Raw genomic sequence first — 27,169 nt, forward strand, 5'->3', positions numbered from 1 at the left:
CTTGGGTCTTTGGGTTTATCATATGCTACATATCTATGGTCATTTACTGTAATGTAATTTGTACCTAATCTATTCTGCTGATCCACCACTCTGTTTCTTAGCCAGTACCAGATTATTTTGATAATTGCTGCTTTATAATACAGTTTGGGATCTGGTATGACTAGACCACCTTCTTTCACATTTTTTTCATTGATTCCCTTGATATCTTTGACCTTTTGTTCTTCCGGATGAGTTTTGTTATTATTTTTTCTAGCTCTTTAAAATAATTTTTGATAGTTTGATTGGTATGGCACTGAATAAATAGATTACTTTAGGTAGAACTGTCATCTTTATTATATTGGCTCAGCCTACCCATGAGCAGTTAATATTTTTCCAGTTGTTTAGATCTGGCTTTATTTGTGAAATCCTGACTGTAACTCCATGATATCTGAATTGTTTCTTTTTGGCTGCTTGCAATAGTTTTTCTTTGATCTGTAAACTTTGGAATTTGACTATAATATTCCTGGGAGTTTTTATTTTGGGATCTCTTTCGGGTGGTGATCAGTCAGTTCTTTCAATTTCTGTTTTGCCCTCTGGTTCTAATATGTTAGAACAGTTTTCTTTGATAATTTCTTGAAAGATGTCCCACATTTTGGGTTTTTTTGAGAGCATTTTTGATCATGGCTTTCAGGTAGTTCTTACATTATCTTTCCTGGATCAATTATCTGGGTTAGTTGTTTTTCCAATGAGAAATTTCACATGTTCTATTTTTTAACTTTTTAGCTTTTATTTTATTTTAGTATATCTTGATGTCTCATAGAGTTGTTAATTTTTACTTGTTCAATTTCAGTTTTTAGGGAATTATTTTCTTCAGTGAGCTTTTCTACTTCCTCTTCCATTTGGCCAATTCTATTTTTTAGGGAATTATTTTCCTGAGTAAATTTTTGTATCTTTTCCCTTGCTATTGATTCTTTTTTTTTATGTTCATCTTGCATTACTCACATTTCTTTTCCCAGTTTTTCTTCTACTTCTCTAATATTCTTTTTAAAATCTTTTTTAAGCTCTTCCAGGAATTCTTTTTGGGCCTGAAACCAAATTACATTTTTATTTTAGGCTTCACTTGCAGCCATTTTAACACTATTGTCCTGTTCTAAGTTAATGCCTTGGTCCTCCCTATCACCATAGTAACTTTCTATAGTCAAGTCTTTTTTTTTTTTGGTTTTTGTTCATTTTTTTCCCTTTTTTGTGACTTGATATATGAGAGTTGGGCTCTGGTCCTGCACTGCCCCAAGCTTTTTGTGCTGGGGCTCTGGGTCTTATTAGTGGCTTTCATTTGGCTTCAAGGCTTAGCGGCTAGTTTTCTCAGGAGGTTAGACTTCCCTTCTGGCTTTTACTGGGGGGGGGGGGGGGGAGGGATGCAGTTTGGTGCCTTGTTGCTGCATTGTTATGATAACAGAGTCTTTCTGGTACATGGCCTTGGAGGAGAGATCTTGTTGCTGGCCTATCCCAGGAGTGGGGCCCTGCTGCTGAGCTGCTATGGAAACAGGGCCTCTCTACTAACAGGCCTGGAGGAGTAATTTTGTTGCTGATCTGCCCAATGAGTGGGACTGTGCTGCTGGGTTGCTCTGCTGGTAGACCCCAGCGTTAGGGTTTTGCTCTTTTCCAGCTCTGGGGTGGGGCTTCACTACTGGTCAGCAGTGGGGTCAAGGCCTCATTGGTGGCTTGTGCCACCAGTGGCTTGTGGTAGGTCCTTGCTGTGCTGCATAGAAAGCTCACTTGCCTGCGGGGCTGCTGGTTTGTAGGAGGTAAGGGCCTCACTGGTAGATTGCCCCAGGATTGGAGCCCTGCTGCTGGCCTTGGCTGCTGCTGCTGCTCTTGGACCTCCCTCCCCTCCCACCCCTCCCACCCCATGAGACAGACCTTTCCTGAGGGTCTGGTAAGCTGCTTCCCTGCTCCTAGACCAATTCTGAGGCAGTTTTCTAATTGCTTGAAGGGGAATTTGGGAGGGCTTCAAAGGGTTCCTTCTTCACTCTGCCTTCTTGGTGTTGTAAGTCCAAAATTGCCTATTGATTGTCTCGTACTTGAAAACTTGAAAGGGATATGTGTGTGTGTGTGTGTATAGAAATCTCTCCTTTTGTGTTGGAATTTGCACAGGGATTTAGTCCATGAGATGGAATAACTTCTAAGTGAGTTTTCATGTAGTTCTTTTAGATTTCTAGGAATTTTGCCCTTAGCAAGGTGCGGTGAAGTGATGTGGCATAGTGGATAGATTAGGCTTCAGAATCAGAAACACTTGAATTCAGTTCCTGCCTCACCCCTATTTTAGGCCAACTTACGAACATATAGTCATTGCTCCTTAGGAAACTTTTTAATATTATGAATTGATAAGCAGGTGTCTGTTTTGTAGAAGTGGTTTCCTCATTGGAAATTCCTTTACCAGTGAAATCACAGGTATGGTCCCCCAAAACCCAAACTAAAACCAAACCAAACAGCCCTGGATCTGGTGTTATTGCATCTTGGTTTAGTTTCTGATTCTTTTACTTGCCACCTGTGTGGCCTTGGGCAAGTCACCCACCTTCCCTCCTTCTTAATTCCATCACCTGTAAAGTGAGGGTAATAGACTAGTTGATCTCTATGGTCCTTTCCAGCTCTAAATTTTCTCATCTCTGTAGTTGTCCTAAGAACCATTTATATTAGAGATGTAATGGTTAAAAGACAAATCAGATTAGTAACCAAAAAAGGGACTTCAAGCTTGTCTTCAAAATCTCATATAAAAGATATCCCTCCTCCATCCCTCAGTTAGATTCATTTATATCACAGCAAGTTTGAGACTGCCTTTATAAACAAAGTATAAAATTTTGATGGGGGCTTGGATGATTTAGACCAAAAAATGACTTTTCCTCCTAAAATATCCAGATAATAAGTCAAATTCTTCTCTTTTTTTCTACCAGTTCTGGATAATGGTTTTAGTCTTCCATATAATTTTGAATGTGTAAGTCCAACCTGAGCCATTACAGAAAAAAAAAAAACCCAAAAAGAAACAGGAAGCCACTATGGGCAAAGATAAGAGTCTGAAATGAATATGGTCCATGGGGAATAGTGGAAAACAACACTGGATAAGTTAAATTATGGCAGTCCAGACAGAATTTAAACTTGATTTTCAGTAGAAAAGTCAAGTGAGTGAAATGATAAATGTTAAGAATTAATATGGCAGAAATATTCAGGATGAATGAGAATGGGAAAAAGTGGAGTCTCAAGTCTTAATTCTCAAAAGTGGCCCTTTTACTCAAAAATAAGTCATCTTGTATACTGTTTTGAGCTTTCACTAACACCCATTTTAACTTAAATTAGGGATAAGGATAGATAGACCTGTGGTTTCATTGGTTTAGGAAACTCCTGCATGAGAAAACTTCGTCTATTGAAAAAAAGTCAGTGCTTTCTCTGCAATTTATAGTCTTAGAGAATTGCTTGAATCACTGAGAGGTTAATCGATGTCCTAAAGTGTGGGACTTAAATGAAGGATTTCAGGCCACCTTTCCATCCATTAAGCTATGCTCCTTCTCTGCCATAGCTTTACATGAAAAGTATTAATATAATTGGTTGGTGAATAAAATTAAAGTTATAATTTGGAATAACTTATCTAAGTTCTTAAAAGTTTTTGAAATATATGATTGAAAGTGAAATTATAAGTCTTTAAGAATTTGACCTGTCAGGCTGGATCTGTATATCTTCTGCCTAGATATTTTTATTTATATTAAATCCATTTTGATATAGTAAGACAATGGTTTGATAGTTGAATTTCTATATTAGCACCTAGTTCTGTTAGTTTGATTTGCACATGATATGATAAGGGTCTGATAATATGAGAAGATGACCTACATGGCACCGGCTGATTTGAGTCATAGCAACACAATATTTATCCTAACTGCAAAGAATCAAGCTGCTAATTAAAGCCTGCAACCTTTTCCAAAGATTAAGCCAAATGCAATAAAAAAAACTTCCCCCATTCCTTTACCAGATAAGGTTGAGTTCTAGAAAATACCACTATAGGTTCTTTTCTCTACTTTAGGCATGCTTTCTACCTTCTTAATGATTTTATTTTCATATTTTAAAACTCACCTTTTAAAAAGTTCCTTTTGGGGAGGGAGAAGGTATGGGAGTGTTAACCATTTAACGCATCTGCTGTAAGTCATTAATCACTATGACTTTCAACAAAGCTATTTTTGGTTGAGTACATAGGGTAAATAGATATATTTATTTAATCAAAGGAAACAAATATATATAGTAATATAATTTTATAAGAAATATTTGTACACACCAAGGATGCCAAATCATATTTCCTGAAAAGTAGCAGCACCCCTAGTTAAAGCCATATTATGAGTGTATATGTATATACATATATCATGCATTATTCATATATTCATAGTAAAATGTAAATTCCATGAATGTCAAGACTTTTTCTTTTTTTTTTTTTTTAACCTTCATGTCCCAAGCATCTCGAACAATTCCTGGCACATAGTACTTAACTAATGCTTATTGACTGATGGAGAGCCCCCACTTTGTGCAATACACAGTGCTAAGAGCTAAAGAGAAAATAAAACAGCCCCTTCCCTCTAGGCACTTTCATTCTACCCCTGGAAGCAACATATACAAATGCAAATTTGGTGTGATTCATACGCACATGTATAAATACATGAGTATGTACCTATATATATACGTATACACACAAAGTAATTTGCAGGAGGTGGCATTAGCAGTGGGCTTAGGAAAGACCTCATGAAGGTGGTGGCCCTTTAATTGACCTTTGAAAGATGTACTTAATAAATGTCTAATAACTAGAATGGAATTAAACAAAGGAAGGAAAGTATTGGTGAATATATAGGTAGTTTTGGAGTGAGGCAGGTAGATGATCCAGGTGGTCAAGTTGGATTTTCTCAGCCTTTTCAGGAAAGCAAAAGAGGAGATCATCTCCCAAGATAGAGTGCAGTGTGGGTAGAGTTGGAGGCTTGAGGAGAGAGGAAAAGATTTGGATTTTTTGTTGTCATTGGGAATATGGTTGGAAGTCAACAGGAGGTGAATAAAAAGATTTCTGTGCTGTAGTGAGGACCCAGTTGAAATTAGGTAACAAATATGTAGTGGACCTGCTCTTCATGGTTTTATAACTTCATCTAACAGTGTTCCAGGGCTCTCTAAGTAGGAAAAAGAGAAGATGAACAATTGAGATTGACCCATTATAAGTGATTAGTGTGTGAACAGTGGAAGAACAAGTAGGCAAGGTATTCAGAGGCAGAAGATGAAGCCTGTTGAAATGGTTAACCATAGGGTCAGGGTTATGAAGAGATCATAATAGCAGCTGATGATGCACTGGGAGAACAGGGAGGAGGGTTTAGGGGCTTGGTCTGTGTTGTCAACCCTACAGACCACATTTAGTTTTAAAATACAAATTCGTTTATATTTTATTGTATTTTTTGTATTTTTATTTTATTTTATTTATTTTTTATTGTATTTTTATTTGTATTTTTATTGTATTTTTATTTATTTTATTAAATATTTCCCAATTACATTTTAATCTGGTTCCTGCAGCACCTCTGAGCAGGACCTTTGACACCTCTGGCCTAGAGGATATGGTGAGACTAAAGAAAGCTCAGCATTCAGAAAGGTCTAAGTTAAGGAAGCATCTGTCTATGGTAAAAGTGGTGGATGGCCTCGAGTAGGATGGGGAACCTGCTGCCTTCAGTGATCTTTGGATTCAGTCAGAGGGCAGCACTTAGGAACCTAGAGGGCCACAGGTGCCCCACCCCTGTACTAGAGATTCTGATCAGAGAGAGGAGTTTCACTTTGCATTTGCTAATCCCATTCCAGTAGGGGCCAGTGGTGAGTTTTCTCCCTATGATATTTTGAGAATTGCTTTTTGTACCTCAACGAATAGAAATGGGATGGTCAGGATGAATATTTCCAAATTAGATATCTTCTCTGAAGTGGAAAATATTTTTATTAAATCAAACAAAAAGATTATTTAGCTAATAACATTCAATGTCACTCTCGTTAATTTATAATACACTATTGAGTGGCACTGATAAACTGAGAGGAAAAGTGTTTTTACCTAAATTTCAGAGAACACTACAGGGTGTTCCTAAAGTCTGGACACATAGGAAATCTCATTAACAGTTTCACTGAAGGCTGTTGTTCAGTGACTTCTTTTTCTGGGGTATGCTCCAGAAGGTGTACTCAATGAAAATCACAGATGCAGCACACTTGATTGAACACTTAAAGAGTGAATTGATGGCAATGTGGAGTTATTGCATCGAGTTCACATGAATCTTGCAAAGTGCATCAACCTTTGCATCACAAATGATGGAAATCATATTGAAGATGTTATTTGTTAATATTCCAATTAAATAAAATGTTGAAAGTGTCTTTCATTTCATTTCTTGAAAATATGCACTTTTGCCTATGTGTCCAGGCTTTAGGAATACCCTGTAGGAAAAGAAATCTGTCTTAGGTTTTTAATTACAGTGCCTTACTCCTAATTCTAATAACTATCAAAAATATGATTTCTCATTTTTACTAAACCTCAAGGCTAATTAAATTTGACTTGGGGGATGTTTTCCTGAAAATAATTTTTTGCCCAAAAGCATCTAATACCCCCACATACATGGAGTTAACAGAATTTCTGTTTTTCCTTTTAAAGCTGCTTTTTCCTTTTTCTTTTTTCCCGAACCCTTCCATCATATGCTGGGGAATTAGAGGAACATGAAGTAGTTCTTGGATGTGAGGTTTCTGCAATATTAAAGATGCCAGATTTCTACAATAATAAAAATATGTAAAGATGTGGCTAAAAATGGCTTTAGAAAATTAAGGGCATGGCAGATGCAAGAAGTCAGTGATGCACAATGGCAAGGCAAAATATAAAATAAAGGCACAGTCATTGTTTTCATAAGGGACTTTACTCTGCTCAGTAAGCTTTTTGTGTAATTGTTAATTAACTCTACCCTCCTTGACCTTCAAAGTGTTTTCTGAATGTCCTCTTTGCCCTTAACCCTTGGTCATAGCCCTATTCATCTCCTCTAATGACCTGTAGGACTTTAATCCAATAGTTCCTCAAGGTTGAACCAGTAAAATTTATTTAATTTTAATTGTTTACATTTTGACTTTTTTATGTGTACATCAGTTACTGAATTCTAGACACAACTTCTAAACATAATAAAGAAATTAAAATAATACACAGTCATTTCATTAGCAACCTCAGAATAAGTGATAGGGAGATTGATGGAATAGCATTTGCTTAAAGGCCCTTTTGCTAGACTCTTTATCAGTCCAGCTCTTCAGCTCTGTGCGATGGGGTCCAGATCCACCTCCACAGGCTTTCCAATTGCTTTCTGACACCTGCTTTTAGTTTTAGGTCACCTACTTAGCATCCATCTGCTTCCATACAGATTGGCCTCCAGTTTCTATGAGATGCCTCCATTCAACACACCTGCCCATGAAATTAAATTCATGTTTACTTTCTTGTTTTAAGCTCACTCAGAACATAAGAAATTCCAAAGAAAAAGACTCTATTGGTTAGAAACATTCTAGTAGTTTTTACCTAATTTGTGTGTGTATGTATGTATACAAACATAGTTTATATGTGTACACACAGAGTGTGTATATGTACATGTATATTCATGTATGTGTAATATATATGTATATATGTATATGAAAATAGATCCAATGTCAAGAAGATGGAACACAAAACAAACATGAAACTTTATACTTGTCCAGAGGCAGAATTCAAATAGGGCCCACCTGGGTCATGATGATATATTTCCTACAAATTATCTGCCTTGTGTAATTAATTGATCTTTGGTAAGGGGCTTCCCCAGTCTCCAGTGTGCCTTTTCCTTGTTTTTAGCCTCTGCCTGTGTTTACACAGCCAGCTAGGTGGTGGAGTGGATAGAGCACCAGACTTGGAATCAGGAAGACCTGAGTTTAAGTATGACCTCAGACGCTTACTAGCTGTGTGACCCTGGGCAAGTCACTTGACCCAGTTTGCTTCAGTTCTTTGTCTGAAAAATGAGCTGGAGAAGGAAATGGCAAACCGCCCAAAAAAAACCCAGATAGGATCACAAAGAACACAAATGAACAATGACCGGTTCACACCGACTCCTTCATCTTTATTTTGTTGCATGGAAGTCAAAGCCTGAGTCCTTTCAACCCCCTTGATTCGGAATTCTTCCCTCTTTACTATCCAGTATGGATTTTGCTCCACTTCTCAATTCTGCGCCCAGCTTTATTCGTTCTGGCTTTTTTCCCCAGCTGCCGGATGGCATCCCGATGCTTGAAGTGTGTTGTTTTCATCCTCCACCAGATTCCCATTCTAGATCACCCTCTGTTCACACAGTATCCAACCCCAGATGAGGAATCCAAGCGCTAGAGTCTGTAATGGGGTGAAATGAAAGGATAGAAAAGGTGGGAAATAAAAGTTTGTATGTTCCTGGTATAGATATTTGTGTTTTCGTGTGGGCAAATTCATATTGCAAGAGGTCAGTAAAGATCATTTGTTTACATGCTGGATACACAGAAACAGATTCATCTCTTAAAGTGGACTTCAGTTTCCTCATCTGTAAGATGGAGATTAAATTTAGATGGCCTAAGAGATTCCTTCCAGCTCTCTTATTCTACATTTATGCCTAGCGAATGGCATATGAGTGTATGTGTGTGATAGAATTATCACAATAAGAGTGAAGATTTGACCTATATTTACCACTAATCACAGAAGTGTCCAAAATTTAGGCAGAAATTAGATTTCTGGCTTTATTTGGTATGTTATCTCTTTTTTCATTCTGAATAGAAGAGATGGAAAGGTAAGAAAATGCTTGATTTTCAGAGTCTACCTATTTTTATCATTCAAGCCACTAACTTTCTTCTAGACACACAGAATCAGCTCAGCATTTTTATAATGATGTAGTTTTGGCTACTTTTAAAAGTCCTTTGTGTAGCCAGTATGAATTCATTATTAAATTTAATCTTAATCCCTTCCTCTCCCAATACTTGAAGAAGGCAAATGTTTTTAATACTCTGCATTTATTACAGCGGTATATAATAACACGTTAAGATAGCACTGTTGGTCTACCTTCATAACTGTCACAACTAATTAAAAGGTAAACATCAATTTAATATGTAAATGAAATGAAACAGAGACTGTAGGTCAGAAATTCTAAGAGAAGCAAAGAAATGATACGTATTTCCACATTATTTGTATTAGCAACATAGATTAGTAAATCCAGATTATTTTATCATACATGTTCTTAGAAAATGAGGTACCATTCTCTCCCCACTAAAAGTCATCTACATACATACATATATCATATCATATCGAATCTTAAAAAAATAAACTACACTTGTGTTCTTCATAGTATTATAAAATAGAAGCTAACCTCCCAATAGAAGGTGGTTTGGACAAGGCTACCTTTCATAACGCATACTAATTTTCCAGCTCAAGCTTATATGGCTAAGAAGTCACTTTTCTTCTCTGTATTTAAGCAAAGCATCTCAGTTACACAGAGGGTACAGCCCAAAGGGAACATGGCTAGAGTAGAAATTAAGATGAGATGATTTGGACTCCCCTCCACTTTCATGTAGGACTATCTCTGAGGATGCCAGGTATGTGAAAAGGAGAATGTCAAAGAGAAGCAGAGGCTTCCCTTCTCTCCTCCTGGGGAATGTATGTTCTCTGTCACAGTCAAGCTTTAAAGAAATTAGTTAATCCTGACTCCTGTTATAAAATCAATAAAATTAAAAACCCCAATCAGTATTTTTAAAACTACTGAAATAGCATCATTGTTAGCTCTCATTTTTAAAATGATTAATTTAATACTGTATATACTTCTCTCTTATATATGGATTAGTGGAATAGGAATGGCCCACCCAAGCAGATAGTCTCAAGGGTACTTCTTTTTGACAACAGTCCCCTTTTAGGATTTTTCTATCCCTTACCTTACAGCAACTTAGAATGGAGCTTATGAAATAAGTCTCTCAGTAAATATGTATTGGTAGTTTGGTTATCCTAGTATTCATGCTTTGAATTTATAAGATACCCTTGCTTGTTCCTATCTAAGACCCGGAGAGATGAAAAGACATCCAGACCCTTGTCTCAGATATTCATTGACACACAGCTTGAGCTTATCTGATTTCCTAAGGAAATACTTGCATCGTTTCAGTTAATAAATGGGTCAGCTGTAAAACAAATCCAAGGAAAACAGACATTGTTTGTCAAAAACCAGATTCTTCTTACTGCTGAGTCACTTCTTGGTGCTTGGGTAGCCTTATAAGTTGTTACACTATTATGTTTAGGCTTTAGAAATTTATCTTTGGTGCTCAGTTGGGATTGCCCACTTAAACTTCCAGTTCTTGGGAGGGAAGTGCATGTCCAGTTCTCAGAATCGTTCAGCACCCTTGTTAATGTGGATCAATTAAAACTAAATAAGAGTTTAGCCCTGGAGCAGGGGGACCCCACAAACAAAACAGTTCTATGATTTCCCTGTTCACCATTGGGACATAAAGTTAGAAGTTGAATTTAGTTCATCTTAAAATCCATACCACATAAGGTATATGAGAATGGAAGTGGAGGCCTGTAGCTGATGAGGTGTTTGTATCTGGAGTCAAAATGTTAACTTTTTTTGCTGAGTCATTGAACTATGAAAACTCTGAGTAGTAAGTACAACATTAGACCTTTCAATGTAATAAAACTAGAATCAGAGAATTTTAGAATGGGAAGGAGCCTTAGAGGTCAAATTTTTGGAACCTCAGTTTCCCTATCTGTAAAATGAACAGGTTCAATTAAATAATTTCCATCTCTATATGTTGTGATCTTTTGTTCTTTTTGCCTTCAGTCTCCCTACCCTTCCCCCATTAGGCTGTAGTGTTTTCCATCTTTGTATCCCCCCAGCACCTAGCACAGAGCCTTATGCGTAGTAGGCACTTAATGAATTATTAATTGAATTAAACTGGATCTAATCCATTTTTCTTACCCATGTAGAAACTGTGAAGTCCCTGGTAAATGGCTGATTGACCATCCCTAGCTGATGGCTTTTCTAGTTAAAGGCAATTTATGGCTCTGTCTTCCATCCTATTGCATTCTTGAACAACTTTCATTATTACAAAATTTTTCTTTATAATTGAATCTCTTATAACTTCCTAATTGTCCTGAATTCTGCCCTCAATACTAAGCTACATATTATACATCTAAGCCTGCTTCAAAGATATTTGAAGACAACTATTATCCTTGGCCCCTTCCTTCTCTTTTGCTTGTTAAATGGCCTGAGTTCTTCCAATTCTTCATTCATTAAACATTCAACAAACTGTTCCTAATATATAATTAGCCACAGCAGTGAAATCATAATTATGAAATAAAACTTTCATTATGTGGTGGAATGGAGAGTCTTGGATTTGGAGTCTAAGGACCCAAATTTGAATTCTGGCTCTTTTACTTATGACTTGAATGACCTTGGGCTCATGTCATCTCTGTAGGCCTCAGCCGCCTCTTTTTTTGGATTAGATAATTTCTAAGGTCTCTTCCATCTTTTAATCCCCGGATCTCTAATTAGAAGAGATAAACTAATGGTTTAAACATCTCGTGTTTAAATCTAGGACTAGGTTCTCAAACTTAGTTGGCATAAACAGTGAAGAGCACCATGTTGATAACTATACCCAGGTAAAGGTCGTGTCAGCATCTTAGATCTTACAACTCTTTGTGAAACAAGATGCCATGTTAGCCAAAATATACCTGCTCCCAGATGTGTTGTGTGTTTTGTGCAAACTGTTGTTTCTTTGAATCTTTGTATCATATTTGTAGCTTACATTTATAGAGCACTTTACAATTGACAAAGCTCGTCTTTGCAACAACTCTGTGAGACAGATAGTGAAATCCTAAGAATTGAGTAAAAGACAACACGGTGTGTATTGTCCAATACGGAGCATTGGACGTAGCAAGACCTGGGTTTGAACCATGCCTCTAGCACTTAGCAGCGTTGTGTGATCATGGACAAATCACTTAACCTCTTTAGGCCTCAGTTTCCCTATCTATACATATTATGATGTAACTACCTCACTGGTTGCTGTGAGTATCACATGAGACTATGTATGTAAAGCACTTCACACACTTTAAAATACTGTATACATGCTGATTATTGTGATGAGATGAACATTTAACATGGGGTTTGAACTTAATTACCCTAGGATTAAAAGCCTGGTATGATACCGTACTATATTATCTGATCTAGCCAAAACAATCTGTGTAAAGGTACAGTAATTATGTATAAAAAGGGAGGGAATGGAGTAAGATTGAATATTAAAATACGAAGAATCCTAGGTGTTTGAGAAGAAAGAGGCAGGATAGGAAGAAATTGGTTGAAGACCATCAGAGGCAGAACTGGAGCAATGTTGTCATCAGGGTGTACTCCTGATCGTCTTTGACCCTGAGGCATGATTTAGTTTTCACAGGGCACTCCAATTATCCTGAAATCTAGAGCTTTCTCTGCCAGAAGAACGGTAGGTATTAATTTCTTCCTTGGTTTCATCTTTCAGAGTTGGGGGAACCAATGAGGGGAACTTCTAATCTAGATCTGAGTCTCACCAACAAAGAGCATCTGCTCTGGGAATATTGCATCTGGTATATGCCGTTTGACTCTTGTCTGCAGTATTCTGTCAAGGACATTGATAAGCTGGGGAATGCAGCAGAGGTGGGCATCTAGCATGGTGTTAAGATTGATAAGAATATGTCCTGTTAAGATTGATGGGTTGAAGGAAATGGGGAATTTTAGCTGAAGATTGGGTATCTGGGTGGGGCATGAAGGACTGTGATGTGGAAAAGAGATTATCAGACTTGCTCTTCTTTGCCTTAGATGACAGAACTAGAAACAATGTGTAGAAGTTGTACAGAGTCTGATCTCAGCTTGTGAGAAAAAACTTCCTAAACGGGCTGCCTCAGAAAGCAATGGGCTTTCCCTCACTGGGGGTCTTCAAGTCAAGGTTGGATGTCCACCTGACAGGTGTTATGTAACGAGAATAACATTTGGGTACAGATTGGACTAGATAGATGGCTATTGAAGTCCCTTCCAACACTCAAATTCCATGATTTTGTGATTCTCTGAATTGTATTTCATAGGAATTGTTTATCTTTTCAGCCAAAATTCAAAATTCTGAATTTCTTTTTATTGCTCTTTGTCTTAGAAAAAAGAGCTCAAAAGAGTAGGGGAGAAAATAATCTCTTGTACTTGTGGCATAAGATGTATAGATATATTTATATAATATGTATATCATTATATGTTATATCAAATTTATATAATACAAGTAATATAATTAATAATATTAATATGGAATGATATTACTCTATTAATATATCATTGTAGTATCTGGATATTTATATAAAAGCTTAAGTACCCAGTTTTTTAGATGTTTAACACAAAATCTCAAAGCTGGGCAGAGACTTTAGAGGGCAGTTAGTCCAACTCACAATAGATCCCCTGACCATTCACTGAAGACCTTTAGTGAGAGGGAAACCCACACCCTCCCAAGACAACCCATTGCACTTTGGGTTAACTCTAATTGTTAGAAAAACATTTTTTAAAAAATATCTATATAAGTTTGTCATTGTTCCTAGTTCTGTTATGTGGGATTAAAATGAAGAAGCCATTTAATCCTTCTTTTCTATGAAAGCTTTTTAAATACTTGAAAATCGCTATAATGCCCCCTTCCTCTTACTTTTCTTCCTTGGCACTCTTTTTTTAGACCTCAGAAATTACTGCCAACATCTCCCTTGAATTGAATTTCTGGGGGCAGGAAGTGATTTAAAATTTCAAGGAAAGGTGAATGAGAGCATTTCTTTCAGTATCACAGGATCACAATACATGTGGTTCATGCATTGTACTGCAGTGTAGGAAACCCTTCCTTGACCATTAAAATGCATGTTCAGGTTCTCTTGAGGAATTCAGTAGCATAATAATAAACAGAAAATACTACAAGCTTTAAAGACATAAACAGTCCTTTAAGAAATAAATTTTTTTTTATCTATTTGCCCATCAAGAAAGGATTTGATAAATTTGGATGCTAGGTTTTAGCAGGTAGGACCCAGGAGTAAACATCTTACCCTGGAACTTCTTTGAGTACCTGGGACCATCACATCTGGCAGTGTCCTTCTGCCATGCCAGAGTTCCCCTTTTCCCACTGTTGATTTCCTTTGGGAGTCTCTGTTTTGGGTACAGGCTCAGACCAGTCATACTTCATTCCCCTGTTGGCTTTATTTCTGGCCCTAAAGATTTTGCCACCACTTATACCCTTCCCCCAGCAGCACCTATTAGTACCTGTTTTTCCACATCTCCAGCGTTTGTCATTTTCCTTTTCTGTCGTGTTAGCCAGTCTGATGGGTGTGAGGTGGTACCTCAGAGTTGTTTTAATTTATATTTATTTAATTATTAGTGATTTAGCAGCTCCAAATCTGTTAGCCTCTGACCCTGTGCTATTTTAGTTGAAAAGTTTAGCTACGATCTTCCCAGGGCAGCTTTAAAAAAAGTGTGTGCTTGTGTTTGTCTGTCTTATCCTCTCTTATCTATCATTCATCTATCTGTTTCTCCTCTTTGGCAAATAAAAGTTGAAACATACAGGTTGAAATTGTTTTGCTCTGCTCTTCAAATTATGACAAACAAGTGTCATGGGAGTGGGGTGGGGGGCAGTAATGGACTTTAAAAATATCTGCGACTCACAACTTGGCCCTTTGCCAGTATCAGAGGAGGCTTTACTAGAAACCATTTTACAAAGGAAGACACCCAGGGACATGCTCTGGGTTAGAAAGTTCAGGTTCTGATCCTGTAGTAGTGAATTTTTTCTTGGAAAAATGACTGACACTTTCTTCTAAAGAAATACTGGTATACAGTGATGACATTTCTTGGAGTAAGAGGAGGGAAAAAATCAACTCCAGCTACATTTTTTGCCAAGTGAGTGGTTGTGACATCGAGCAAACAGTGCTGGGTACTATCACAGTTACAACACCTTTTGCTTCCAAACTCCCTGCTTCAACTTGAGGGATGCGAGATTTGATAGTCTCTGCTGAAGTTTTGGGTCACCTGTGGTGTGTCTGTTCTTAGGGCTCAGCGCCCTGCCACGTTGAGGAAAAAAAAAAGGCAGAGCAAAGGAACAGGCCTCTGTGAAGTCATCCAAATAAAGGTTAATAACTGGGTGGTGATGCCTCCTCACAAGACTGAAGAGAAATGCTTGGCAGCTGATCTGCCCTTGCTCCCCAGCTGCCTGTCATGGTACTTGGGAGTAAGAGGTGACCGACCTATTTATTTATAGAAGGGGCCAATAACAAAGACAGGCCTGGGAGCTTCATTCAGGACCAGCAGGAAGTGTGTAAACACTGACTGACTAGAGGAGCCTGGAGCTCTCTTCTCCTGAGGGGGAAGAACACTGGCTGGGTATTTTTCCTACTGACACATTTAGCTTCAGAGTTGAAAAGAGTCTATCATTTGGAATAATTACCTTGCTACAAAAGGGCTATAGTTGTATCTCCTTTATTTTTTTAAAGGGCTGAAATGCCTGAAGGTGAGGACTTTGGACCAGGCGAAAGGTATGCTTGATATGTTTTTTCTTTGCCTTTTAAAGACATGTGTGGTAGATAATTTTGAAGTTAACAAAATAATAAGCAAAAATAGGTTAGCTAAAGCTATAAATATAAGAACATTGAAAGAATGATCAGTTAGTTTACTCTTATAGTTTAAAGGCAGAGATTTATAGTCCTCTATTCCTAGAGATATACATTAATATAATTAAGATATATATATGTATATATATATATCTATTATGATGAAAAGATAGAGGGGATACTTTACCATCTTAAAGAGCATGAAGTATTGAGATTACTGTCCCCCATGTAAAAATAATTTAAATATTATGGTTTCTGAGTTTTACTTTAAATCATTTATGTTTGAAATCTAAGGTACTTTGCATTTTTAGATATGACTTTATGTTTATACTTGGTGGACTTCTTGAAAATGCTAAAATTATTTGATGTCAAACCAAGCTCTTTTTAATTTTAAAAACTTCTTTTTTAATGACAGTTATAGACATGAATGAGATCATCTTGATAATCATAAGCATTATATTAATGAATAATATTGGAGGTTTTACTGTGCTCCAGTTATAGAAGTAGGTTGGGGTAAAGACCAACATGTCAATCAATTTGGTGATATTTACCAGTTTCTTTTTTTTATTTCTTTTTAAAATTTTACACTTAAACATGTACACATGAAAAAGAGAACCCTTTTTTACATACAAAGTAGAAAAGAAAAAATATATTGGATAGGAAACTGCAAATCTCTGATACATATGGGTTGTCTCCTTTTTTAGAATATATTGTAAATTCAGTGTATTACTTTCAAAACTATCCTGCTTGTTTGTGCCTCCTTTAGAAACTTTTTTTCCTTTTTGTAAATTATCTTTTAAGTGATTCATTTACCATCTTTTCTCTCTTTCTTCCTCTTTTTGGCAACACTATCATTGCACTCTCTTCCCACACTCAGCAATTTCCATCCATACTAAATTTCTCTATTTTCATTCTCTCATAGTGCTTTAAGTAAATATGTTAACCAGGTAAATTAAATATCTTAATTACAGTTCTCACCTGAGCAAATGGATAATAAAAATGAACAGAAACAGCCTTTTTTTTAAGCAGAGTGCTCTCATTAACATTAATTTTCAAATTGAGTGGGTCTCTGTCACTTCACAGAAGTCCTCAAATCATCTGTTTTTATAAAAGACTTTCTTACTGTGATCTAAAAAAAGAAACATAATTATTTGCATTGAGGTACTGCTTGTGTTGCTAAATGGAAATTGATTATCAAATTATCAGCTTTCAATAACTTTCATTTTCAACTATATAGCTTTCACTTTTTGCTTCCCTTACTCCCCTGAATACCACACCAGCATTCCAGTCTATATTGAAAGGAAATATTTGTTTAATAGTCAATTTAGATACCTTTTCAGATATCTGAGGTAGAATTCAATATTAAGAAGTCTATACTTTAGAATTTGGGTAGCTAGATGAAGGAATATGACATTACATTATTCCCTTCTCCCATTTTCTTTTTTCATAATATAATTTCGTAAATAAAATTTTATAAAACTTTTCAGAGAACAGTAAAAGACTGGCTTGACTTTGAGATGACATGTTTGGACCTTCACTATATTTGATGCTTAAATACACTAGTATGGTGGCTAATTGTATAAGCTGTAAATCAGCTGCAGTAACTGTTAGAGGACAAGAGAATACCATCAGAGGAATTTTAGATCCATGAGAGTGTGGGGGGATAGTGTAATAGCCAGTGTTTTAATGAGTTACAACATTATCACTTTTAAATGAAAGAGTAATTGGTTGTTAATGATAAGTTATTTTGAAGTAACAAATTTTGATTACAATTTAAACATTATCAGAAGGGAAAGAGAATATATTTGACTACCTACATAAAGGGAACTCCCTTTTTTTCCCATGGGGCAGCCTATCTTTTTCATAAAATCTGGTGAGCTAAGTAACATTGTTCCCCCAGGGAAAGAATTGGTCACCTAAACACCAAAATAAACCTCCCATAGTATTTTGTTTCTCATAGGATCTAGGGCAGAAAAGGACCCAAGAGATCATCTACTCTAGAGTCTATCCAAACAGTTGCTAGTCTGTGGGATATAATGGATTCAACATTAGCAAAGTTACTCCACTCTCCCAGGCCTAGAAATTGATGAATGTCTCTCAAGTTCCAAAGTTCCATGTAAGTTTGCTCCTTTTCACCTTCGTCCATATTCTCTGTAATTGCTTTACCTTCAAAATATTATTAAAATCACTCTGCATAGGAGAAAGGAATATTGCCAATGGGTGTTTCTTTCAGAGCTTAGCTTAGAAATGATATTGTATCTAGAGTAAATTGTATTAATAAATTTGGGAGTAAGTTAGCTGTTGTTTACCTACCTTCTGTGATGGGGTTAGGAGTAGAAATCTCTGTATACAAAGATTTAAGGATTTCTGCAGATAAAGCTAGCACTATTTAAGTTTGGTTGGACTTCTGTATTGTTTCCTGTTTCTTTTATGTAACACTTTAAAGTTTACCTAGCGCTGTTTTTATTTGATCTTATTAGGTACTTGAGGGATAGTTTTGAAGGTTGAGGAAACTGAGGCCCAGAGTTGAAGTGACTTGCCAGTGCTCACATAGCTAGTAAGGGTCAAAGATGGAATCTGAATCCAGTTTTTTTCTAGCTCTTAAGCCTAGCTCATTTCCTCCCCAGACTGCATTGTATTTAACCCTGATTACTTTATGCACTTGGTTCTTGAAGTGGTACATGGCTATTCAGAGTGATAATTAAAACAGGATCACCTGTTTTAAGTCAAAACACATCTGGACTAAAGAGATTAGCTTTACTTGGTGGAAAAAGTGCTGATTTGGAATTGGGGCATATGAATTTGAGTTTTGGGTTAGCAACTTACTAGAAAGGGGATTGTGTTAGTTTCAATTATACTCTGCCTCTAAATCTTAAGATATTCTTGGTATATCTAGCTGTGTTTAATGTATATTTTAGACATCAACATGATAATAACCCTCTCAGTAAAATCAGGAATTAGGTCCTAATGATGGGGTTTAGTCTGTAGGAGCCCCCTTGAACTCTCCTTGAATCTTCCCACTTGATGAAGCGTTTGCCTGAGACCATAAACCTTTCATTATTGCTAGGCCCAAATCTCTAGGTTACTCCTAACCTAGCCTAGTCTTCCATCGTGGGGCTACTTCCCACCCTTGATCCTATCAAAATGTCTATGCCCAAATCTGTTACCCTTAAACTAGCTTATTCCCACATAGTCTGTTATCTCCAGGTATCCTTCAGCTACTTCCCACCCTTAATTCCATTCTCTTGGTTCCTGGAGTCTGACTTCACCGCAGTCCCATCAAGCTCCTCCTTAGCCTTCTCCTCAAGAACCTCCTTAAACCCCTCCTCCCATCACCCCAGGCCCACCCTAGATCCCTCCCGCAATCTTTCTGTGTATAAGCTCCATCTTGCCTCCATGAAGGTGCTCAGATTCAGTCTAGTTCAGCAGATTGAATCTGGCCCACTTGTCAGTAATGTCACAAATGGTGAGATTTCTTAAGATTTCTTAAGACTCTACCCAGTATGGTGAATCTTTGATAAACTTTGTTTTTCCTTGGCAGTGAGAAGGCTTGAGTCGAATTCATTCGAGCAGGACCCGCCATCTTGCTATTTTGGGGTCTCGAGGTATTTAGGGGTCTAAAAGCATACAGTTCCCTAACCTCATCACTAACACCCTTGACCTTCAATATTACTTTCTTTTCTATATAGAAAGGCATGGTGTCAATAATAAATTTATTGGGCTCCTATTGTATGATCCAGTTATTGAAGTACCAAAAGAACCTTATTGAATGTAGTCTTTTGGATTTTAGGGCAGTGACATATCAAAATTCTGGTTTTACAGGACCATATATTTAGAGCAGGAGGGGATCCCCAAGCATTTTATAAATAGGAAAACAGGCCCAAAGAGGTATGACTTGTCCAAGGTCACATGGTAAGTGTCTCTGGCAGGATTCAAACTTGACTCCAAGTTGAGTACTCTAACCCACTATATCCCCCTGCCTTTCAGGAAACTACTCCATATATTAGTAAATAAGTGAAAATAGGATATAATTGGGTTTGGTAAGGGAGTAAAGAAAAAGAGAAAGGCAGTGTGAAGTAGTGGACAGAGAACTGGTCTCAGGAAGACCTGTGTTCAAGCCTCATCTCTGACTGAGTTATGGTAAGTCATTTAACTCTCCAGTGTCCCCAGGCAGAGGGAATTTGCCCACTGGATATTCTCTGTATCTGGGGAATTATAGATTCAGGCTCTTCCTCCAATTCCCCCCCCCCCCCCAAAAAAAAGATTTGTTTTACAGGAGTAGGGGGATGAGGGGGGAGAGGAGGGAGCTAGGCGGTGAATCAGATAGCATGCTGGGCCTGGAGTCAGGAAGACTCCTTCCTTAGTTCAAATCTGACCCCAGATACTTACTTGCTGTGTGACCATGGCAAGTCACTTAGCCCTGTTTGCCTCAATTTCCTTATCTACAAAAAGAGCTAGAGAAGGAAATGAGAAATCGCTCTAGTATCTTCTCCCAAGAAAACCTCAAATGGGTTCACAAAGAGTCAGACATGACTGAAAACAACTGAACAGGGAATTTAACTTGGAAATCCCAAATGCATATCTTCATTTCCAAAAATTTGTAATTGCATCTCCTTCACTATATTTGGATTTCAGCTTCCATAAATGTAAGTTATCAGATTAGATCATCTCTAAGGTCCTTTCTAGATCCCAAATCCTATGTAAATATTAACTATGTTTTGCAAATAAAATATAATTGAAAAAATGTGTGAATTTAGAATTTAAAAAGGAAAATGTTGGTGGTTGAATAAAAGGTGTTATGTGTTGCTGTTTTCTTTATTAATAGTTATAAATTTAAGGTTTGGGGAAAACAAATGCTAGTTATTTATGAAGACATTTTAAATATAATTTTAAAATTATAAAAAATCAGTAACTATTAAAATCATAATAAAATTATAAAAAAATTATAAACAAAGTTGTAAAGGAAAATTATGTGTACGTATATGTGTGTATACACACACAACTTTTAACAAGTTAACAACATATCTTAAAAGGCATCTAGGTGGTGCAGTGGGGTAGGGAACTGGACCTGAAGTTAGGAAGATCTGATTTCAAATTTGGCAGCTATGTGAACCCTTGGCAAGTCACTTAACTTTGGTCTGCCTTGGTTTTACAGCTAGTAAGTGTGTCAAGTGTCAGAGATCAGATTTGAACTCAGATCGTCCTGCCTCCAGGGCTGATGCTGTACTCACTGTGCCACCTACCTGTTCCAGTATCTTACATTTTTATGACACTTCCCCACAGTAGAATTGAACAGAGGTTCCCTTCCAGCTCTAGATCTATGATCCTAATCAGGGGATATACTAGTAGTTTTTTTCAACAACTGTTCCTGACACATAGTACTTAATAAACACATTATCTTTATTTCAATTTAACTTGCTTCAATGCTTAAATACTTCAACACAGTTGTAATCTTGTAATCTCATCAGACTGGCCACTCTCTTTCTATGGGAGCAAGGAGCAAGCCTTAGACCAATGGGTGGTGGTCTATATTTCGAGTGCTAAGGGGCCTGGTAGGAACTCTGGCATCATTCAAGCTCTGGAGTTGTCCCTCTCCTGATTAACCCCAGTGACGACCTTGTGAGCCCAGGCTCCAGTAGCACAGGGTAGCTCTTTGTCTGGATACAGCCCAAAGCTGATGGTACATGGAAAGATAGCTCCTTGCAGCCTGTTGGGGAATGAATGCTTTTTGTCCTCCTACTTGGACCACCTCCCCATCCCCTCCCCTTGATTATTGCTAGTGTGTATGCATGTGTTTGCCTGCTGTGAAGCTGGACTGTACTGACCAGTCATTCCCATGCCTGTAATTTCCCCTGCAAGGCTAATAAATCATTGTGATGGTCATTATTTCCAGGTGCCTCTCCTTCCTTGCAGAATCCAAACCCACTGGCTAAGTTTAGCCAGACCACCATGCAGACGGCAACCCATCTGTGCCTTCTGATTCTGTGCTATTTTTGTCTAGGTTTCTCCTATAGATCCTCCACAGAAGATACACCCAGTATTCTGGAGGCCTTTACTCTAGGTCTTGTCACTCTCTTGTTGAGAGTACCAGTAGAGCATGACTGAGCATCCAGCATTCTTAGCTCTCATTGCGTGACTGGAGCACCTCCTTGTACAAACATACCACCATTCCATTTCTGCTTTGGCTCAAATTCTCGGGCCTGCCTTTTTTTTTTAATACCTTTTTGTCTCCTTTGCTGGCTTCATCTTGCTGCTGCTACTGTGCCTGCCTGTGAGAATCCCATAATTCTCTAATTCTAATTTTCTTTCAGTCTCCAAGCTCTTTGGAATTGTGTGCAGGAGTAGAACAAATAGACCCCTTAATGAAAGTGCAGTTAGTAAGAGTTGCAACACAAAATTCATTGTGTGTTTCCTGACATGCATATTAGTTGTTTGGAAGGGTTTTGGGGTTTTATTTTTTGTATACATCCTGTTTCCCCCTTTTTTGAGATAAATGTTCGTGTTCAAGAGCTAAATTCCAGAGAGGAAATGTGTTCCTCTGTTAAAGGGGAAATATGACTATTTTTAAGGATTTTGGTATAATGGGTATTTTAGCCTCAGCACAATCTCTATTGTAGGCTATTTGTTAGTAATTAGTTTGAGATATTTAAAAGCAGTAATAATTTATTTTAGAAAATTTACTAGGACAGATTTTATTAGTTTAGGTTGGCCTTCATTGAAAAACATTATAACCTTTTATTGAAATTTTTGATTTGGGGAATTTTTTTGCTCAGCAGTTTTTTAGCTCACAAATTATGGGTTAGTATAGTCCAGATTTTTGAAGATTTTGTACTTTTCAATGACAAATTTTTTCAGGTGAGCTAAGATAAAAAATGAACTGTGTACTTTTTTTCTGGACCAAGAGGCTGGTAAATATGTTCTGATATGTACTTGGCTTGTTTAACATGCCGTTGACAGTCTTATTTTATTGTTTAATTCTACCTTGTACCACTAGACTAAGGGAATTATGGTATTGGCCTAGGGTTCATTACCTTGAGAATTTGCCTAAACAGAACTCTTTCTATTTTTTTGTAATGCAAAGTGACAAAAAGCAAGACTTAAGCAAGTAGAAATACAAGATAGCTTACTGGGATATAGGAATAAGATGATAGATCCCCATTCTCTACTTCATTAACTTTGTGTTTACTTTATAAATTAAAAGGGGCCTCTATGTATATATAATAGGAATTTGGGGGAAAAGAAGGGTCATTTCTTTGTTTATAAAATACAATACAATTTTAACCTTTACATTACTACCTAAAACTCATTTTACATCTAACTGTGGAATTGAAGATTAGGAAGAATATTATTTCCAATCACTAAGAACTTTAGTGGTTTTCGTGTTTTTATTTTTATTTTTATTTTTTTTTGGCTCTCCACCCCTTGGCCACCTCATTCATCTTGCCTGAATCATCTGCCGTTTGCTTTTTCTCCTCCACATATGTGTATGTACACATGAACAAATATTCCCACACACACACATCTCACATTTCACATTTACGTGACACTTTCCCCACAATAGCTCTGTGTTGTTGGTTGTGTATTATTGTCCCAGTTTTGTAGATGAGGAAGCTGAGATTCTGAATGATTAATGATTACACAGCTCCTAAGTATGTGGGCCAGAATTTAAACCTAGCTCTCCAAACCTAATGCTTTTTTTCTTAACTCACTGTTCTTCTCACCTCTTAATATTAAAAACTCACTGTGCCAGCATCATGGATGAAGGAGGAGTTCCATATTAGTAATTTTCCCAGAAAACAAAAGCTTATTCCTTTAAGCATCCAAACTTGGCCAAGTTCAACCATTTTGATACAGGGTTGTTTTTTTTTAATGGATCACACACTTGCCTCTTTTATGCAGAGCATACTGAAGAGAATTTAACCTTTTTTGTCATCCTGTGGACATGAACATTGTATCTGTGTTATAGTAATTCATACAATCAAAGGACTGAAGAAACCAGGAAGGATAGCTTTTTTTCCCTAGTTCAGAATTGCCTAAAACACCATAGGGAAGAATGCTTTTCTATTCCAGTTTGTTACAGTCTGTAGAGCATCCACTGGTAATGGAGCCTTGTATTGTAGTAATGCCTTTAGGGGTTGTTGAGATGTCTTTGATCCCATGTTAAATGACTTTGAACAGTTGTAGTTTCTTTTGAGTTCTCATTTTTTATAGGTTTTCTAGTTTGTTCTGACACTATTATATGTCACTTCTTAGTCTTAACTGATGTGCTTGTCTCTTTATTAGTTACTTTTTTGTTCTGTATTGTTTCTTATAATCTACTCTAGACTGGGACCAGATAACTGAACTTTTAAAAATTATATCTAAAATATTAATAAATAGTCACTAAATCAGGGCCGAAGATGCTATCTTATGACTGCAGTGTGGGCTTTGTGATATCATCTGTCATGGCTACTGAATAGCTATTTTTGCTTCCTTGTTCTTTTTTTTTTTTTTACTGATGATTTAAGTTGAAGGATGTGACCTCTAGCTATTATGAGGTGTTAATGAACTAAAACCCTTTAGAAGTCTAAATCCTCTTGTTTACTTTTCATGATCTTACATCACTAAGCAAAAGTCAAACTTCAGACTTGGTATTCTCCCCTTTGAGGTTGGAAGGGCCCTTTTAGTCTTTGGAGTATGGAGAGGAAAAAAGATTCCTTGTGACTTTGGTAAGTGATGATTATGACGTTTCTGATAAACCTAGTGAGTGCATAGATATATTAGCCTGTCAGGCAGGATTTTCCTGATTGAAACAAAGCAATGTAATAAAGCATGTGTGTTCCATGACGCTCCAGTAAACTTAGCTGAGAAGCATTAGAGAGTCTTCTAGCCCTCCTTCGTCCTTCAGGAAGAGCCTTGATGTCAGGGATTTTGCAAAGGTAAGTAGTCAGCCTAGTAGGCCTTAGCTTTGTAACTGATTTCGTTACCACCATCTCTTCTGGGATCTGGTGACACTGGCCTCCATGGGTTTCCTCAGAGTAGAAGCCCCGTCTCCAATTTTGGGCACTTTCACTGACTTTCCCATGCCTGCCGCTCTCTCTCCCTCCCTCCTCTCTATCTTCTGGGTTCCCTCACTTCCTTTAGGTCCCAGGTGAAACCTTCTGTAAGAAGCCTCTTCCATCCTCCTTAGTGCTCATTCCTTCCTTCTGTTGGTTATCTCTAGTTTCTCCAGTTTGTACATAATTGTTTGCGTGGTGTTTTCTCATTAGGCTGTGAGCTCCAGGAGAGCAGGGACTGTCTTTTGACTTTCTTTGCATCCCGGTACTTAGCACCGAGTTTGGCACTTAGTGGGTACTTAATAAATGCTTATTGAGTAACCAATTACTCTCATTTCTAAAATTCAGCCCTGTATGAGGGTAGAGAATTTGTTGTAAACAGTTGTGGATTAATAGAAAAAATCAAGGGCAACAGGCAAATTTTTAAAAAATCCTTCATTTAGTGAATGTTTTCTTGGAAGAAGTATAAAATGTTTTACTGCTCACTTTAAAAATGAATAATAAGAGATTTTAAACTCTTCAGTCAACAGGATTAATGAAGCTTGAGTTTCATATTAAGATTAGTTAGGGAAAAATGCTTTTTTGGAGAGAGGTTAAAGTGTCATTACAGAGTGGATCAAGGTTGTAGTTTATAGTTGAAACTCCTTCCTTCCTTTTTTGGGGGGTGGGGATTAACTCCTAGTGGGGAATGGTGTAGAATGAGAACTAGAATAGACTTGGGGGAAAGGGGCCTTCAAGAACAAATGGGTAAAAGTTGTTTGCTGCACTTAGAAAAATCTGGAAATGATAGACAATGTAGTCCACCACTGTGGGGAAGGGAGATACAAAGAAGAAGAGAGGGATTGTTCTGTAGGTCATAGTGTTTGAGCAGTGTCATCTTATGCTGCAATCGCTGGCCGGATCAAATTAAGCAGAAAGGGGAGGTGCCCTACTCCTAACATGCCCTTCCGCCCTCCTGCCTCTGCCATGTTTACTCTAACCTCCACCCTCTTGGTCCAAAATTAACAGGGATGTGAAAACCAAAGAAGTAGGACTAGTAGGGTGAGTAGACTCCAAACCACACTAGGATTGGTGAAGGAGCTAAAGATGTTTCACCTAGATAAGAGACAAAGGAAGACTTGAGCTCCGGCTTAAAACATTTTAGGAGCTGTTGTGTTGTGAAGGATTAGAATTCTCCATCCAAGTAGACAGAACTAAGACCATAGGTAGGAGATATGGAAGTGCATATTTAAGTTCAGGATAAGGAAGTATTGACTAATAATTTGAACTATCTAATAATGGAATGGACTTCCCTATAAGGTGGTGAGTTCATTGACACTCGAAGTATTTGAAGCAGAACTTGATTATTGACTATTTCTTGAGGATGCTAGAAAGGGGCTTTAATGCTTCAATTAAGAAGTTGAACTGGATGACCTTTAAAATCCAAGGTCCTTTCCAAATCTAGGATTCTGTGATTCTAACCTGGGATGCTGCAATGCGCTAGGGACATTTTTGTGAATAGACAAATTAGATAATAGATAAAGCACTTTGAAAACAAGTACCATATAAATGTAAGGTGGTGGTATTATTATTAGTAGCATAATACATTGGTATTCTGGCATATTCCTTACGAAATAAGAACATAGATCATAAGAACTGTCTTACCTGTCTCTTTTAGCCCATTCTGGCTGCTAGCAGCTAGGTGCAGAGTGGCTAAAGCACTAGATCTGAAGTTAGGAAGATCGGCATTTAAATACTGCTTCAGACATTAGCTGTGTGACCTCGGGCAAGTCACTTAACCTCTGCTTGCCCAAGTTTCTTCAGCTGTAAAATGGGGTTAATAATAGTACTTACCTTGTGGGATTGTTATGTGGATCAAATGTGATAACATTTGTAAATCACTTAGCACATTCCCTGGCACATAGGTACTATTTAAATGCTAGCATTATGGTTGTTGTTATCACTGCATGGCCAGGAAGATGATGTTGAGTTGTTTCAGAGTTTGTATAATAAACCTCTTGGTGTGAAGTGCAATGAAAAACAATGTTCACAAAACAGGTTCGTTGCTCAGATGAGGCTCTTGCTTCTGTTTAGGGCCAGGCTGTGTCTGCTGCTTCTCCCTAGGTCTTCATGAGCAGAGTCACTGTGTGTGGAGTCAGCCTGGTTATAGGTGGAACATGTGTGATTTTTACTCTCTTCGTACTTATATGGAAGGAGAGACAGTGAGGAGATCTGGGGAAAGAGTTGGACTCGAGAAATTGTTGACCAACACCTGTAGGTTCTTTTGGTGTGAAGGTTTTCCTCTGTTCCTTGATCAATGACTATGATTAGGGGAGAATCCCTGTGTGTTCATAGACATTGCCTAACTGTGATTTATCAGTTTGGTGTGTCCTTGATAAACTCCTCAAGGGCAAGGATGGGACTTCTCATCTCCTCTCTAGGATACCAACACATAAGTGCTTAATGAATGTTACATAATTATCATCACTATTAAGCT

General features: G+C 37.4%; 1 protein-coding gene across 3 annotated transcripts in view; it reads left to right on the top strand.

Annotated features, from left to right (window-relative positions):
- Positions 1-27,169, top strand: part of RETREG1 (reticulophagy regulator 1) — a 173,054-nt gene that overhangs the window by 98,625 nt on the left and 47,260 nt on the right. Inside the window, exons 1-2 of one of the 3 annotated variants that reach the window (XM_036756632.1) lie at positions 15,330-15,431; positions 15,542-15,583. The exons of 1 other annotated variant lie outside the window; for it this stretch is intronic. In XM_036756632.1, coding sequence (XP_036612527.1) covers positions 15,549-15,583 — 35 coding nt within the window. In that variant the 5' untranslated portion in view covers positions 15,330-15,431; positions 15,542-15,548. Of the gene's footprint in view, positions 1-15,329; positions 15,432-15,541; positions 15,584-27,169 lie in introns of those variants that run through there. One more of the 3 variants, XM_036756614.1, reaches the window with a different exon arrangement.

This window comes from Trichosurus vulpecula, chromosome 1 (genome assembly GCF_011100635.1).
Source record: "Trichosurus vulpecula isolate mTriVul1 chromosome 1, mTriVul1.pri, whole genome shotgun sequence".
Classification (NCBI taxonomy): Eukaryota; Metazoa; Chordata; class Mammalia; order Diprotodontia; family Phalangeridae; genus Trichosurus; species Trichosurus vulpecula.